The sequence below is a fragment of the Puma concolor genome, chromosome D2 (assembly GCF_028749965.1).
Source record: "Puma concolor isolate L17-30 chromosome D2, mPumCon1.1.hap2, whole genome shotgun sequence".
Taxonomy (NCBI): Eukaryota; Metazoa; Chordata; class Mammalia; order Carnivora; family Felidae; genus Puma; species Puma concolor.
This window is the reverse complement of record NC_141677.1, coordinates 83,746,223-83,762,051: the sequence shown is the minus strand read 5'-3', so window position 1 is coordinate 83,762,051 and position 15,829 is coordinate 83,746,223. Positions and strand designations below refer to the sequence as shown.

The 15,829-nt window shown below is 49.0% G+C and overlaps 1 protein-coding gene across 2 annotated transcripts in view; it reads right to left on the bottom strand.

Moving 5' to 3' along the window:
• DOCK1 (dedicator of cytokinesis 1) overlaps nucleotides 1-15,829 on the bottom strand; it is a 532,945-nt gene that overhangs the window by 44,142 nt on the left and 472,974 nt on the right. For both annotated transcript variants that reach the window (XM_086681161.1, XM_086681162.1), the window contains exon 38: nucleotides 13,405-13,524. In XM_086681161.1, coding sequence (XP_086537287.1) covers nucleotides 13,405-13,524 — 120 coding nt within the window. The remainder of the gene's footprint in view (nucleotides 1-13,404; nucleotides 13,525-15,829) is intronic.

Here is a 15,829-nt window from a genome sequence, read left to right as displayed (position 1 = left end):
AAATAAATAAATAAATAAATAAATAAACAAACTTGATAGATAGATAGATAGATAGATAGATAGATAGATAGATAGATAGATAAAAACTAGACTAGTCATGAATTCCAGGTTCCCACTGAGAACACAAGTGACCAGCTCCCATACTGGGCACACCCCCATCCCTGAACACCCATCTGCCGGTTGGTCTTTGCTTCTTCTGAGTAGAATGACCCCATCGAGGGCCTTACTTATTACTGAACAGCCCAATAGACTTAAAATACTCTTTATAGCCACTACTTAAATAAACCATCTGCTATTTTTTATGAGAAAAAAAGCTATTCTGGAATGAGAGTTATACTTTAACAATTTGAAAGACAAAAATAAAAATAAGCCCAGAGTAGAAAAAGATTTCTGAGATGGGACCAGCGCCCAGGAAAGAGAGAGAGTGGCCAAGATGCCCTTCCTGGGTCCACACACTGTTCCATTCCCAGAGCTGCCACTGTCTCCATCCCGCTGGTGCTTTCAGAGATGCCTTGCATTCTGGGATTATTTTAATCTCCTGTTCCAGATCCTCCTCGGGTCCTCTGCCGGGGCCCAAGCTCACATTTCTAGGAAGGGGAAACCTCTCTCGCACTTTCAGTGTCTTTTTTAAGCTCCAGTAACCAATTCCTCCCTTAGAGTATTTCCATTTCAAAGAAAACTTTAACTTGTGATTCTTGGTCACAGGATTTTTCTTTAGTTTTCTGCAAACACACACTCTATGAGCTGCCTAGAATGTTAGGGCGCCTAATTCATTACTGAGTAAAAGCTTAATCTGTTTTTATCCTAAATGACAGAGGAGATGCTTTAGATACATATCAAAAGTAATTGTTTTTAAAAGAAATGTAAGTCTTGAATAAATACCTTATCCGACTCACCCTTGAAGTGACACAGTTGTGTTTTCTATCAGATTTTCTATAAATACACATTCCCTCCTCTTCCCCCAGTGTCTTAAAGGATTCTGCATTAGGGAGATTTAGATCTACTTTTAATTGGATAGGGCTCTAAGGAGTGTGGGCAATTCATATTTCTGATGAGAACACCCTGGAAGATATTTCAGTACCAGAGAGAAGACAGATTCAATGCGATCGAGATTTAGATTACCTCTGTGAAAGATTGGCTTTAACTCGTGGGTTTGAACTTCTGCCTTAGCTCCTGCACTAGGCTATGAAGTTTCCCACAGCCCTGAATGAGAAAGCATCAGATCCACACACACCTTTGTTTTCTGATTTGAAATCCTTAGTCCACTTTATTGCATTCTTGAAATCGCTAGTTACTCGCCGCTCGGAGAACACTCTTTCCTCTGTCCCTTTTCTTCAGATGGTCTTAGCTACACTCTCTTGAGATGATAACCTTTTCTCTACCATTCTGAACCTCCCAGTAACCAGGAAGTACCATTTCTTCAAGTTTCATGGATACAAACTTTTTCTTTTTTTTTTTTCTTTTTTTCCTTCTGGTGAAACTCCTTCCTTCGCTCCATGACAACAGTGGCTGTGGAGAACAGATCAGCTATTGATTTCCTATGGAGAACCGCACAGTTGACCCACAGGATGACAAGACTGGCCTCACTGGGCACGGGAGCCATGGTGGATGACAGGGTAGACGCCAGCCAGGATGACTGTCCCTTACTATTAATTCAGGCTGTCGATGACTCACCAGCACAGCGTGGACAACTCTGGTTGAATCCACTTAGTAGCTGTAAGTGACTCACTGGTGAAGATGTTTTATGGGATGCTTGAGTCTCATTATTCTTCCAAAATTCAGCTGTTTTTCCAGGCAATTGTTGGGGGAAGAGTCATATTCAACTGCATCTGAATTTCCAGTGTCCCACATAGGTCATGGACGTTTGAATGGTTGAGGATATGCAATGGTACGGAAGAATCCAGAACACTGGTCGAGATCCCTCTGCACGGAGACGAGTGAGGTCTAGCTTTAGGTCTTGTCCAGTAAGCGAGGCCAGGAACCTGCGAGTGACAGTCTCCTTCTAGTCCCTCTAGGATGAAGGGTGGGAGTCCCCAGGGAAGATGCGTGTCATGAGAAGGGCCATGGTGACTCGAGGTCTGTGGCTCAGCTGAAAGAATAGAGACCCTTGTAGACACCTACCCTCTCTCCAGACCTCTTCTCTTTCTTGAGCCAAGCTCCATCCCTGGTCCTCCTGGTGTTTTCAACCTGCATCAGCTAGATCAAAGGATCCACATTTTTGCAAAGACATTTCTCAGAGAGAGCGAGCGAGTCAGACCCCCCCTCGCAGCCCAGCAGGTGCACTGTCTCTGTGGTCTGCGGCACAGGGCCGCCCGATCTGGCAGGAACAATGCCGTCTTCTCCTTGTACATGAAGGCACAAGGCGGAGTTGGCATCTAGAAAGCCGGTCAGATGGGGCAGGAAGCCAGTGGGAACCGGGACTTAGGTAGGAAGCCTTTATGAAAAGGTTCATAAAGGATTTATCAACAACAAGCCCTCCCTTCTGGTGCGGTCAAGTACTCAAGGAATCACTGCCCATCTAAGTCACGTTCACTAATATGGCTTGTTTCTCCCCACAGAAACTTTTTGCCTGTCAAAACAGAAAACTATTTGCTCAGCTTTTAATGCCCTGGAAGGAAACATATAAAACGCAGAGGTTTTGCATTTTTTCTTCAGGCCAGGACATCTGTAGTTCTGCGAGACTCTGAAAAGCCTAAATCAGGCTGCGGGGAAAGGATTGTGCTCCTTGATTCTGTAGGTAATGATTGGGCATCTACAACGGGAGCAGAGAGAACAGAGGGAGAGGAACAAAAGTGAGTCCAGATAGCTCTTCGAGGAATTGTGTAGACAGGAGGAGACTGACAGGCAGTCCGGACAAGAGAACTTCTTTTAAACACGGGGGAAATAGGGTGTGGCTGTAGATGGAGGTGTATTAGTCAATAGCGAGCAAGGCGCTGACACGACACGGGCGGGACAGACGGGCTGGCCTGGCGTCCTGGGATGGGCAGGGAGGTCCGGGACACAGGGTAGGAATGTGGAGAGTCCATCCCTCGGAGGAGGGAAGCAGAATCTATGGGCACAGACACAGACCAGTGGATGAGGGTAGGCCAGGGATGTGTGGAGGTCAAAGGGGCATCACACTGCCCGGGTAACCGCTAGCTGCAAAGTCAACTCCTTCGAAAAAGAACTGATGCGTGACGGGAACCTCATCACTCAGAACCACTTTAACTGCCTTGCAGGAAATAGAACCTCCCTGGACTTAGCAGAGGCGTCTCTTCCAATGTTCCAGCCACGTGAGGACGCTGATCCTCGCCCTGTCCCCAGGCGTCTCAGCTGTGCTGGGTGCCCCGGCTCCGCCTGGCATTTGCTCTTCTGACCCTGACCCATTTAGTGGAGGCAGCGTGGGATCAGCTGACTTCACGTTTCCGGAAGTGCCACCACCCTTTCCTGATCCCTGCTGCCAGTGACCTTGCCCCGGGCCTCCAGTTCACAGGCCACCTCCCAGTGGGTCTCCGTCCCCTCTGCCCCCAACCAAGTAGCCAGAATTACCCTCTGAAAAGAGGAAAACGAATCACTGTTGCCTCTTTGCGTGAAATCTCTCTGGCTCCTTGTGCTTCATGGAGTAAATCAAATCTTCAGGGGACGTGCAAGGCCACGGGTAACCTGGATCTCCGGTTCTCTACATCCGTGTGTCTCAGGATCCCTCACCCCCCACCCTGCAGACATACTTCTTGACTTCCTCAGGAAAGCGAGATGGCCTCAGGAGCCGTGGCCTTGGCCCTCACCTGTGCTGCTCCCATCCTTTACAATTCCTACCCTTCCCAGCCATTGCCAGGCAAACTTTACCTTATTCTTCAGGAGCCAGGCGAAATGCCACCTCCTCCATGAAGCCTGCCCACTCTCCCTAGAAGTAATCACTCCCATACCTGTTAGACAGGTAGACCCAGCATCCACCAAAGTGTCAGACCAGAGGAAGGTTTTGTGATTTACCTGTTTGCACATGGCCCCCGGGGCTCGACGGGGATGCCTGGAGGCTGGCCTCTAATTCAGGGGCGCCCCTGGCACCAGTAAGGCCTGGCAGTGGGAGTACTTGTTAGGGGTCCTGCAGGGAGTGGGGAGTACTGTTGTTATGGACTCTAAACATTGAATTTGCTCATGCCTTGATAAAACATGATTTTTTTTTTTTTTATATAGGAGCAAATCATTATTAACATGATCTCTTTGAACATGTTAGCAGGTCAAATCTTGTCTAACCAAATAGATTCTGGCAAACTTCAGGATTTTCAAAACTGTGGAAAAGCTGAGCGTAATCCAGGAGGAGGGCGTCGTTACGTGCCCGTCCTCGAAATTCCTCTTAATAACCCCTGTGCTTTAAAAGGGAAACTAAGAGGATGAAAACATGTCACCCCACATCCTCAGAGAAGAAATCCAGCCACTTCACCGAATGCAGAAACTGACTCCCCAAATCCTTATTTTTAGTTCACAGGAAGACGCGAGATGCCTCATTTTTGACTTGGGCGCAAGGCAAAGTGCGAACTTTGTCAAGGCGAGGTTATTTTAAGGGAAAAGGAAGCCAGGCTCCGGGTGGAAACAGTCACAGAGCTTCACGCAGCACATGGGCTCACAGTCACGATCCCCATTGATCGGGACTGGCAGGCGGCCTCTTGGTTTCGGAGGTGGCTGAACGCTGGTTAATGTGGACTCTCTCGCTCGCTCGCTCCGACTACATTTTCTTGATAGCAGGGCTTCTATTTTTGACTCATCCTCCATAGAGAAGCCTGGTAATTTTCAGTGAAGTACTTGGATTAAGGGCTTTATTGAAAATTACTAGGCCTCAAGCAAACACAATAAGACAGACAATACAGAGCATGTTCAGGAAAGAACGCCCGTCTGCAGGGATAAAGCCCGACAGAAGGCTTTCAGGGGGACGCTCAAACGGGTGGTAAAAACAGAATGGAAAAGGAGCTAGGAGTGGTTATTAGCCTGGGAAGGAAGAACCGTAAAAGAATGAACAGGGAAACAGATGGAAATGACGTTTTATGGAGAGAAAGAAAAAGATGAAAAGTCCAAGAGCCTGGCTGAAAGACGTTCAAAAACTTTTGAAGACGATAGAAAAGCAAAAATAGAATGACTTCGTGTGGAAGAAATAGAGAAAGATAACCGTACAGAATTCAAAAGCCGAAGTGTCCAATATAAAGCAGCAGAAAATCCATTCAGCACTGCAGCTTTTGGAGCATAAAGACAGAGAAACTTTTAATACGCTCTGACCCCAGTCCCTTGTCCTCCGCTGTCCCTGCGGCCTCGGGGATGCTTTCCATGGGCGGCCGCTCCTTTACTGCCTGTCAAGGTCTACCTCGGATTCTGTAAGTCCCTATGTCCCTTAGGAAGCCGGATACATTTACAACAGTGCAAATGAGCTCTAGAACATGTAAAGTTTCCACATATTAAGGACATAATGAAGATTTCCTTACGGACACAGGGACACAGCCACATGGTGACAGCCTGTATTGATGGAGCTTTAACTGAGTCATACTTTTGCCAGACTGAGGTCCTGTTTAGCACCCATTTTAGAATCTCGTGATCCCCAGCCTTCAAATTCAACTATAGCGTGAAGTCCCCCTGCCTGAATATATATTTTTTAAATTTTTTTTTTTCAACGTTTATTTATTTTTGGGACACAGAGAGACAGAGCATGAACGGGGGAGGGGCAGAGAGAGAGGAAGACACAGAATCGGAAACAGGCTCCAGGCTCTGAGCCATCAGCCCAGAGCCTGACGCGGGGCTCGAACTCACGGACCGCGAGATCGTGACCTGGCTGAAGTCGGACGCTTAACCGACTGCGCCACCCAGGCGCCCCGTGAATATATATTTTTAAACCAAAACTGCATTTTCTCCCCCTTACAAGGAATTAAATGTAAAATCAAACCAAATTCTTGTGACTTAAATGCTGCGGGAGCGTGAGCAGCAAAGCACATGGAGTTTGGGGTGCAACCCGGGTCAGCTGTTAAATCCGAGCCTGTGGCCCAAACCAGGTGCCCTCCCAGTGTGGTTGTCCTGCTCGCTCCCTGGATGAGCCCCGGCAATCGTCCTGACCGAGGACTGTCATTTCTAAAAGACGCACAGAGTCCAGGAAGGAAAAGCCGGTCCAGGTGTTGGAAGACTGTCTTTGTCTGATCTATAGCCTCTGCAGCGAACGCGGTACTGAAACAGGGTTAGCGCCAGGCTCGGGAAAGGAGCCGGTGGAAAACACCCCTCCCCTGAAACCCACGCACTGCAGAAATGATGCCACAGATCTGCCCCTTGAGACCTGTAAGGGGCTCAGAGTCTGGGTCAGGAACCAAGACCCCACAGAGGAGACAAACGTGCCCAACGGAAGGTACTTTGTGGAATGTCTCAGTGACGGTGGCCTTTTGCTCAAGCGCTGGCCAGAAGGCTCTCCATTCCATAAAAGATGAATCAAAATATGGCAGGGGTGACAGTGGGGGAGGGGGAGGCGGTGCAGGGGTAGGGGCAGGGGTGTGTGGGGACTCCCTGCACTTTGCATTCGTTTTTGTTGTGAATCTGAAACTGCTCTAAAAAATAAAGTTTACTAAAAAAATTTTTTGCCTGAGTGTTCAGTCTGTTTCACCAGTCTCCCTTGGAGGCAGACGAGCATCAGACACAGCCTGCCCGGCCCGGCCCCCAAGTAGCTTGAGCCAAAGCAGGGCCTGGTGACTGCCGTGGTTCCTGGACCAGCTGCCTTGTCATTACTGGAAGCTGTTTAGAAACACAGAGCCTCAGGCCCCACCCAAGACCTACTGAATCAGAATCTGCATTTTAACAAGACCCCCAGTTTTCTTAGGGGGGCCTGAGAAGCATGAAATACTCAAAGTAGGGAGATACAGGATACATACAAATAGTTCCAAGGCCAGGGCAGAGAGTGCCGGGGGAGGGGTGGGGAGGCACCTTCCTGGATGGCTGGGGTGGGGAGGCTCCAAGGTGAAGAGAACAATAGGGGCGGGGGTGCCCTTCCACACCCAGGGAAGACCGTGGGAAGTCCAGATGGTTGGGAATCCAAGAGCATGTTCTAAAAAATAAGGCAGGATATTGTGGGTAGAGAGAAGAGTGCTACAAGGGTGGGGGGCTCCTGCCAGTGAAAAGCCTGGATCTGCCTGTGGAGGGTGTGGTGGGGGCCCCAGAGGGTTGGGCACCTTTGAAGTGATTCAAGCAATGATACTATGGCCACTTTGTTAGAAAGTAGAGTGGTGACTGAGGGAGGGAGCAGAGTCACAGGGATGGGTGTGGGGGGCCCCCGGAAGAGGCTGAGTGATCCGGCCAGGACCAGAAGCCCCGGAAGGTGGAGCTTATGAGGAAGGGACCACTCAGTGGACTGGCTCGAGCAGCGGCCCTTCTACCCAGGGACCTGACTTGTTCAGCAACGCCTCAGGGAGGATCCCGGCCAAGCCAGTGCAGACGTGAGAGCTAGTTTGTCAGGGGCTCTCATTCCTGAAGGCACTTAGATATACAAACCACAGTGAGAAAACCTGATTCATCCTTAAGGGCTTGGGAAGCCGATAATGAGATTATGATGGATTTTGGTCAAAGCACAAAAGAAAACAACATACCTGAGGGGCATGAGTCTAAATTTTAATAATAAAGTAAGATAAAATAAAGTAAAATAAATAAAGTAAGAAAATAAAAACTGCACCTTGCTCCAACAAAGCTATATGTTGCTTTTCTTGATTTAGATTTATTCCTACCTTCTTTGTTCCTATCTCTTTCCTAATCCTCTCGAACATTTGCCTTGTGTGTATTTCCTTCAGAGAATCCTGTGCCATAAAGAAGCCCCTAACTCACCTATCCCTCCAAATTCCCTAATGTAAATAACTACCATACTCTTTTTTAAAATGTATTTATTTTTGAGAGAGAAAGAGTGAGTGGGAAAGTGGCAGAGAGGACGAGGGAGGGAGAGAGAGAATCCCAAGCAGGCTGACAGTGTGGAGCCCAATGCGGGGCTTGAACTCATGAACCATGAGATCATGACCTGAGCCAAAGCTGGATGCTTAGCTGACTGAGCCAGCCAGGTGCCCTATAAACTAAACATCCTCTTGAGGGTTTTTTTTTCCAAATTTTAGAAATGACACTGGGTCACAAGAAAAAAAAAATCTAATTTTGAGGCTTGTTATCATGTTTCCCCTTGTCATTCTGACATAAATTCTATTATTTCCTGGCTTTGGTCCCCATGTTCTAATTCTTTTAGATGTAGTTTAGTTTTTCAAATATGCACTCAGCGCAAGGAATATATGCCAACAGGCACATAAGCAATACTGGCTGCCTGTGATGGCCCCAAAGGATGTGAGAGTAAAGCTTCCATTCACACCAGCAGATGGATGGATGTGCCTGTGGACAATGCGTTTGTTTGTTTGTTTAATGTTTTATTTCTTTTCTTTTTTTTTTTTTTCAACGTTTTTATTTATTTTTGGGACAGAGAGAGACAGAGCATGAACGGGGGAGGGGCAGAGAGAGAGGGAGACACAGAATCGGAAACAGGCTCCAGGCTCCGAGCCATCAGCCCAGAGCCCGACGCGGGGCTCGAACTCACGGACCGTGAGATCGTGACCTGGCTGAAGTCGGACGCTTAACCGACTGCGCCACCCAGGCGCCCCTGTTTTATTTATTTTCGAGACAGAGAGAGACAGAGCGTGAGCAGGGAAGGGGCAGAGGGAGAGCGAGACACAGAATCCGAAGCAGGCTCCAGGCTCCGAGCCGTCAGCACAGAGCCCGACGCGGGGCTCGAACTCACAAACCGCGAGATCATGACCTGAGCCGAAGTCGGACGCTCAACCGACTGAGCCACCCAGGCTAGTCACCCCTGGACAATGGTCCTAATGCTCAGGGAGGACAAAGTCCTTGGCTCTGATCAGCACTGTCCAGTAGAAATGTAATGCAATGTGATTTTAAATTACTAGTAGCCACCTTTTTAAAAACTGGGGTTACTTTTACTAATATTTAATATATCTGCAATATTATCATTTCAGCATGTAATCAATAACAAAAAATTAAGTGAGACAGCTGACATTTGTATCGGTTGCTCTGACTGCCATGACCAAGTACCACGGGCTGGGTACCCTAAACTCATTTATTCCCTCGGAGGCTGGCAGTCTACGATCTGGTCACTGGCTGGATGGTTTGTTTTGAGGCCTCTCTGCGTGGCGCGTAGATGGCCCTCTTCTCACGATGTCCTCATACAGTCCCTACTGTGGGGGTCCTGATCTCTTCTCACAAGTGCACTAGTCCTCATGTTACCTCGTTTTACCTTAATCACCTCTTTAAAGGACTTAGGTCCAAACACAGTCACATCTGGAGGTACTAGACATTAGGACTTGAAATTCTGAATTTCTGGCAGAAACAATCCAGCCCACAACGACAGTCTTTCACTAAGTGTGACAAACCCAGCGTGTGCCTTATGCTGACAGCACGTCTCAGCTCGGACTGGCCGCATTTCAAATGCCAGTGACCACACGTCCCTCGTGACTCCAGGACTGGGTCACTCAGGTTATAGTCCCGTCTGCTGCCTGAGCGCTGGCTCCCCTCGTGCCCCTGCCCAGGAGCCCCCCTGCATTGCCTGAGACCCTCGTCAAGCTGCCACTGGCCCCGATACTTGCCACCCATCACCCAAGAGCTGCTGTGAGATATTTTCCCTCCAAGACGACTGGAATCTGGGAATGGAGATGGAAATGTGTACATTTAGGCCCCCCAAAATCAAGTTTGGCGAACTGTTGCAATGGCCGCAGCCCCAATCGTACTCCAGTATATTCAGAAAAGGCCCAGAGGATGTTTCTTCTCAAATACTGCAAATACCCACACCTGGCAGGGAGGCCGGGTCTCCGTCTTATTTCCTAAAGGAAAGCGATCCTAAATCTGGCACAAAGTGCCCAACTCTGCCGTCTTCTGCTGTGACCTCCTACCTCCCTCCCTGGCAGCCTGGGCAGATTTCTGGGGTCCTAGCCATGGGAACAGGAGCCCATTTTCTCACGCTGCCCACACCATTCCCAACCCCCGCCCTAACCGAAGGAGGAAACTCAACTACGGAGAAACAGGGATCAGGTCCCAACACCAAGTTCTGTGAGATATCTCTGTCCTCCCGTGTCCCGTTGTGAGGCGCTGTAGTATGTAGGGATCTGTGAATATTATCTTCTTGTGAACATACACAGTTAGGTCATTTCCACGTGTGTTCAGAGTCCTCCATTCGAACCCCGACTCACTCGTCTACTTAGAAGCCCTCGTAGACGTGGGTACCGCACGTCGGTCTTCCCTTCCAGACACCTCTGTCCACGGAGGTCCGCTGCGGCCCTGGGATCTGCTTCAGCCAATGACACGGGCAGAAACACGGGGGTCATTTCTGGAAAGTGCGTGTCAGGGCCGGGCTGGTGACTCACTGTCCCGTCCTGGCCACGTTCCTTTGTGGTGGGCCTCGGCCCACCTGCGTCCCGGGAGAGGACCAAGCTCGTGCAGCATGAGTGAAAAATAAACCCGGGTGCTGTACAGTTCCTGGGTCTTCAGGAGGCTGAAATTCCAGCATCTTCCAGCCCATCCTGCCTGACGTGGGAGATGAATAATTCCTTCCTCCTGTTATCTTTGTCCCAGGAAATGCAGTACTTCTTGATGTCAAAATGACTTTTCTAATTGCCCAGGCACTTCAGATTTCATCTCAGGAACTTTCTCCCTCACCTGTGCTCATCACGCTCACGTCAGCTACAGACGGATGGGAGGGGGACTTGGTTTTCTTTGAACGTTCTTGTGGAAAAGTTACAAATACTCAGAAATGGCTTTTTCATCCTTTTTGCCAGGACAACTCTAACCGCTGCTGTGGAGACGGCCGTCCTAAACTGAGATGAGCAGGTAGACCCGTTCTGACTCCACGTTCACCAACCGGTCACTCTCCCGAAATCCTCTGTGTGTCTCCTCCAGGACACAGGGACAGGTGAGGACGGTCCTTCCGTCCCTTTCTCTTATTGCAGGTAATACTCTGTCGCTTGAGCATTTTCAGAACGAGGATTTCTTACTCTTGGTGTTTCTGACATTTCGGGCTGGATAGTTCTCTGCCATGGGACTGTCTGCGCATCGCAGGACGTTCCAGAAGCATCCCTGGCCTCCATCCACTGGAGGCCAGAGGCATCCACTCCCTGGGCCGTGCCAACCTAAAAATATCTCCTGGGGGTCCCGGGTGAGAACTGCTGTTCCAAACCAAACACATCTTCCCCCCCCCCCCCCCCCCGTAGGAGGCTGTCTGCCGGAAATGAAAAAGACCTTGTTCTTTGATTTATTATTTATCGGAGGCCACTGTCCTGCGACAGGTGAGCCTTTCTCACTATCGGGAATCGCTCTTAAATCCTGAGTGTTCATTCTTTGTACTGATTTCTCTGTGCCCCCAACGGATGCCCACCAGGCTACATGTCAGGCACTGTTCTGAGAATCAGGAGAGCTGTAGGAAGAAGTGCGTATGGCCACCACACTCTGGCACCGACAGCCTACGGAGAGACCTGCTGAGGAAACACACACGCAAGCTGCTCACTGCCAACCATAGCCAGTGCTGTAGAGGAGACGACACCATGGGGGGTAGGACGAGAGGGGGGCATTCAAGCTGAGACAGGAAGAAACCAGACAAGGGCAGGAGGGGCAGAAGCCTGCTGGGCAGAGCCAGGAGGGGCCGGGGTGCGCGAGGTCCCCCGAATTTGGGTGATGTGGCCAAAATACAGGGTGTGAGGGAGGGAACGAGGGGTGACGTGGTAGGAGAAGTCTCAGGGGCCGAGGACATACTGCCACCGTGACCGCCCAGAATGGCCACGAGCAAAGGCACACGTTCCTCCGGCCCCAGTGGCCTCTGGCCCTCTCCGGTCCCCGGTCCTGCTCTGCCCACCCCACAGCCTAGAACACGATAAGCCAGGAAGTCACTGGGGGAAGGAATGGCTGAATCAGCCCTGTTTCTTTTAGCAGTTTGCTGAGAAATAGGGTCCCCTGGCTAAACCAATAACATTGTAGTAATTGGCCTTAATTGTGGAAGTGTCTCATTGTTATGAAGAAATATATCCTGTGCTACTACAGGACCAGGTGTAATCCACAGAACATTTCCAAGTGGCCTCTGGGCAACCTCCATGCTATTCTGAATAGTTTGGCTTTTGCCCTGTGTCAAGGGCAGTCGGGAATGAACAAAACACACATTGTCTGTTCAAGAGGGTTTGCTTGATCTTGACGGCCACAAAAAGAGGCAGCCGTCATCCTTCCCTGGTATAAAGTTCTGTTTGGGGTGGAATTGAGTCCCCTCACCCCCCCAAAAGAAGTGTTGAAGTCCTAATCTCTGGTTTCTCTGAATGTGACTTTATTTGGAAATAGGGTCTTTGGATGTGATCAGTTAAGATGACGTCATAGCGGATCAGGTGGGAAATCCAATGACTGGAGGGCTTGGAAGAGGGAAATCCGGACAAGGAGACACATACAGGTGGACCCTGGACTGATGTGGCTACAAGCCACGGGACGCCAAGAATGGCCAGCCACCCCGGGAAGTAAGAGAGAGGCATGGAACAGACCGTCCCATTAGTCACTGTCCCGCAGACAGCACGACCCTGCCAACGTGCTGATTTCAAGCTTCTAGGCTCCAGAACAGTGAGAGAATAAATTTTTGTCATTTAAAGCCACTCAGTGGGTGGTACTTCATCACAGCAGTCCTGCAAAACTCACAAGTGCCCCCATGGATTCTCCGGTCACCTTTCTCAGAGTGGGGAAAAAAAAGGCAGGTGAACGAGATGGGTTATAAATCCTGATGAAGCCACACAAGAAGCTCCGAAATCACCTTGGTGGCAGATTTTAAAAACGTCCAAAGCTCAAGTAATTCCTTTTTTTTTTTTTTTTTCCAATAGTTACATCTTATGTGACTCACACAAACTACACTGATAAGACCTATTACTGGCTGATTAAAATGATGGCAGGCTTCCTCCCCATAGAAGTCAACGGAATAAATAATTTTGTGGGAGCCAGTGAATCTAGAATCCGCCAAAATGGCGCAATACTGGTCTTATCACAGGATTCATTTTTCAGGGAGAGCGGAAAAATCCCAAGTGTCAAAGGAACGCATTAGTCCTAAGTGCTCAGAAACTCCTCCAAATGGGTGTCCCAGACCTGGTTGTCTCCAGCAAAGACCAGCAAAATTCTTGTACTTTTTTAGTTCCTTACTTTCAGAGCGTGTATAGAAGGAAGACCGTGGGGTTTCTTGGTAGGATTTCTACTCGGAAGGGCCAGCTGGTGAGCCATGCATAAAACCTTCCAACACACAACCTGTAACAAACTTCTGGTTGCACAAACATCACCTGCCATGAAATGCGTGCTGCAGGAATATACACGTAACGAGAAAAACACAAGAAAAACTGCACTTTTTTTTTTTTTTTTTACCTTGCCTTTGTCGAAGTAGTGGATGATCTCCTGATAGAGCTGTTCTTTCAGCTGTCCCTGTGTTGTCGCCTGGTACCCGTCCCGCTGGGTGAGGTGGGCCGCACACACGTCCTCTGACCACTGGGGCAAAAGCAGAGCATGAGAAGTGCCAGGCGAGGGCACGCCCAGGGCCGCCCCGTGCCCTCCCTTGGTCAGAATGCACAGTGAGTCCCGCACGCCCTGCACGCACGAGGCCACGGTTCCAGGGCCACTCGGGGCTGCTGTCATCAGGCTGTTGGGGCCTGGAAATGAGGGCACAACGTCTGTGCAGAGGCCCCACGAGGAATGAAAGACAAGAGGGAGGCAAAGCCAGGCCTAGAGTCACACAGAAGAGAAACCGGCAGGTTCTGGAACGCACAGAACTCTCAGCTTGCTGAGAGTGTGTTGAAATACCTGGGATGAATTATGCGCCACGTGACTGGGGCTGTCTCAAGTGAGGCATCCCGGGGTCTTGGACTCAGTCCTGAGACACTCAACATTTTTCCTAAGCTTATTTATTTTGGGGATCGGGAGAGGGAATGAGCAGGGGAGGGGCAGAGAGAGGGGGACGGAGGATCCGAAGCAGACTCTGTGCTGACAGAGAGAGCCCAATGTGGAGTTTGAACTCACAAACCGCGAGATCAGGACCTGAGCCGAAGTCGGAAGCTTAACCGACTGAGCCACCCAGGTGCCCCCTCCTTTAGCAAAGAAGACACAGGGATCTCACATACCAGTCGTAAATAAAAGGAACCTGGTGGCCTATCTTTGGACCTTTGGCTCTGGGCTCGCTGCCCATCACCCAGGCACAACTCGATCAGTGGATGTGGAAGTGACAGTGGACCCATAGTATAAACAGGAGATGCACAGAGGTCTCAGCAAGCCGGGTAGATGCACCAAAGTGAAGGCAAGCTCATCTGATGTGTCAGCTCATGAACTCGGGCTCCGCAAAACAGTGGCGTTAAGTATAAGGGTTCAATAAAATTCACTATTGGGTAGGAGCTACTATGTGCAAGGCACGGGGTCAAAGACGAGTCAGAAGGTGCCCTGACCCGGAGACAGTGCTAGGACAGCTTAGAGCACAATGATCTGTAATAACGCCACAAAATGTGTTCCATGAGCATTAAAGGGTAAGAGGGCTGAGTACACACTGTCGGTGGGGGTGGGGTCTGGGGATGCTCCTTGGAGAAAGTAATTAGAATGGGCTTGTTTATCAGTTGGACACAGGAGGTAGAGTTTGACCCTGTAGATAGGCCAGCAAAGATGCTGCAAAGAAAGCAATGGACCCCCAGGCCGCCTAGACCAACATGGGGGTGGGTGTGCCCCACTGGACCCAATGCTGTTCAGGCCACATCTGGAGCAATGACACCAGCCAGGGTGACACATTTAGGGGCAGATTAATGAGAGTAATAGCTGTGATCGGGCAGAGGCCCAGCAGGACTGGCCTGCTAAAGTGGGGAGCAGGGGGCTTGGGGAGCATGGTGAGGCTTCCCAAGAGGCACCTCCTGCTGAGCCCTGGGGGCTCCAACAGGGCCCAGAGCACGGGGCCAGAATGGCTCCCCTGCTCTAGAAACGTCAAGTACGGGTGAGAAACATTTAATCAGGCTGCAAAGGTTTCACCTTGAAATTAGACTCGCCTCTACTGATCACAGTTGGCTGTTACAAAATCATTAAATTATGGAGTTCTCACTGCACAGCTAGATTTCTATTCTTCATGGGGGATAAACGTACAATTTTAGATGATTCTGAAATGTAACAACAATAAAATAAATAAGAAAGTTGATTTCAAATAACTTCCTTGGAGTTTAAAATCAATTAAAAAATATTGAAGAGGGGAATAAAAGTCCCTCTACACCTTCCATTTAAACACTGATATGATTTAACTTGATTACGGGGACTCAAGGCTAATGCTTGCATTGGTCTTGGTTTAGGCAAAATAACCAAAGATTATATTTGAGAATTTTTAGCTAACGAACAAGAATGTACCTGTCACGTTGAAGGAAAATTTTCATAACGAAACAAATAACGCCTTCATTAAGCTGATTAACCAGCTCGAGTTCACACTGAATGCTTTATCAAAATATATTTAGAAAAAATTACGAAATGTAACGATGCAAAAGATAGGGAGAGAAATTATAGAGCATTTTGCCATTTAACTGGAAAATTCGGAGCCCCAGTGGAAAAGATAACGCACTTGGGCCTATGGATTTGGGTTGTGAAACACACCCTCATGTGGTCTGTGCCGAGCCCATCTGCATTCAATAAATTCAATGCGTGAACAAATGATAGTTTACACACATATCTATTTTATGTTCACATGCACACGCGAGTGCTTATGTACTATAAGAGAGTGAGGGTGAGTGGGTAGCTTGTCAACCCCATTTTAATTTTCCTGGTGAAAATAAATATC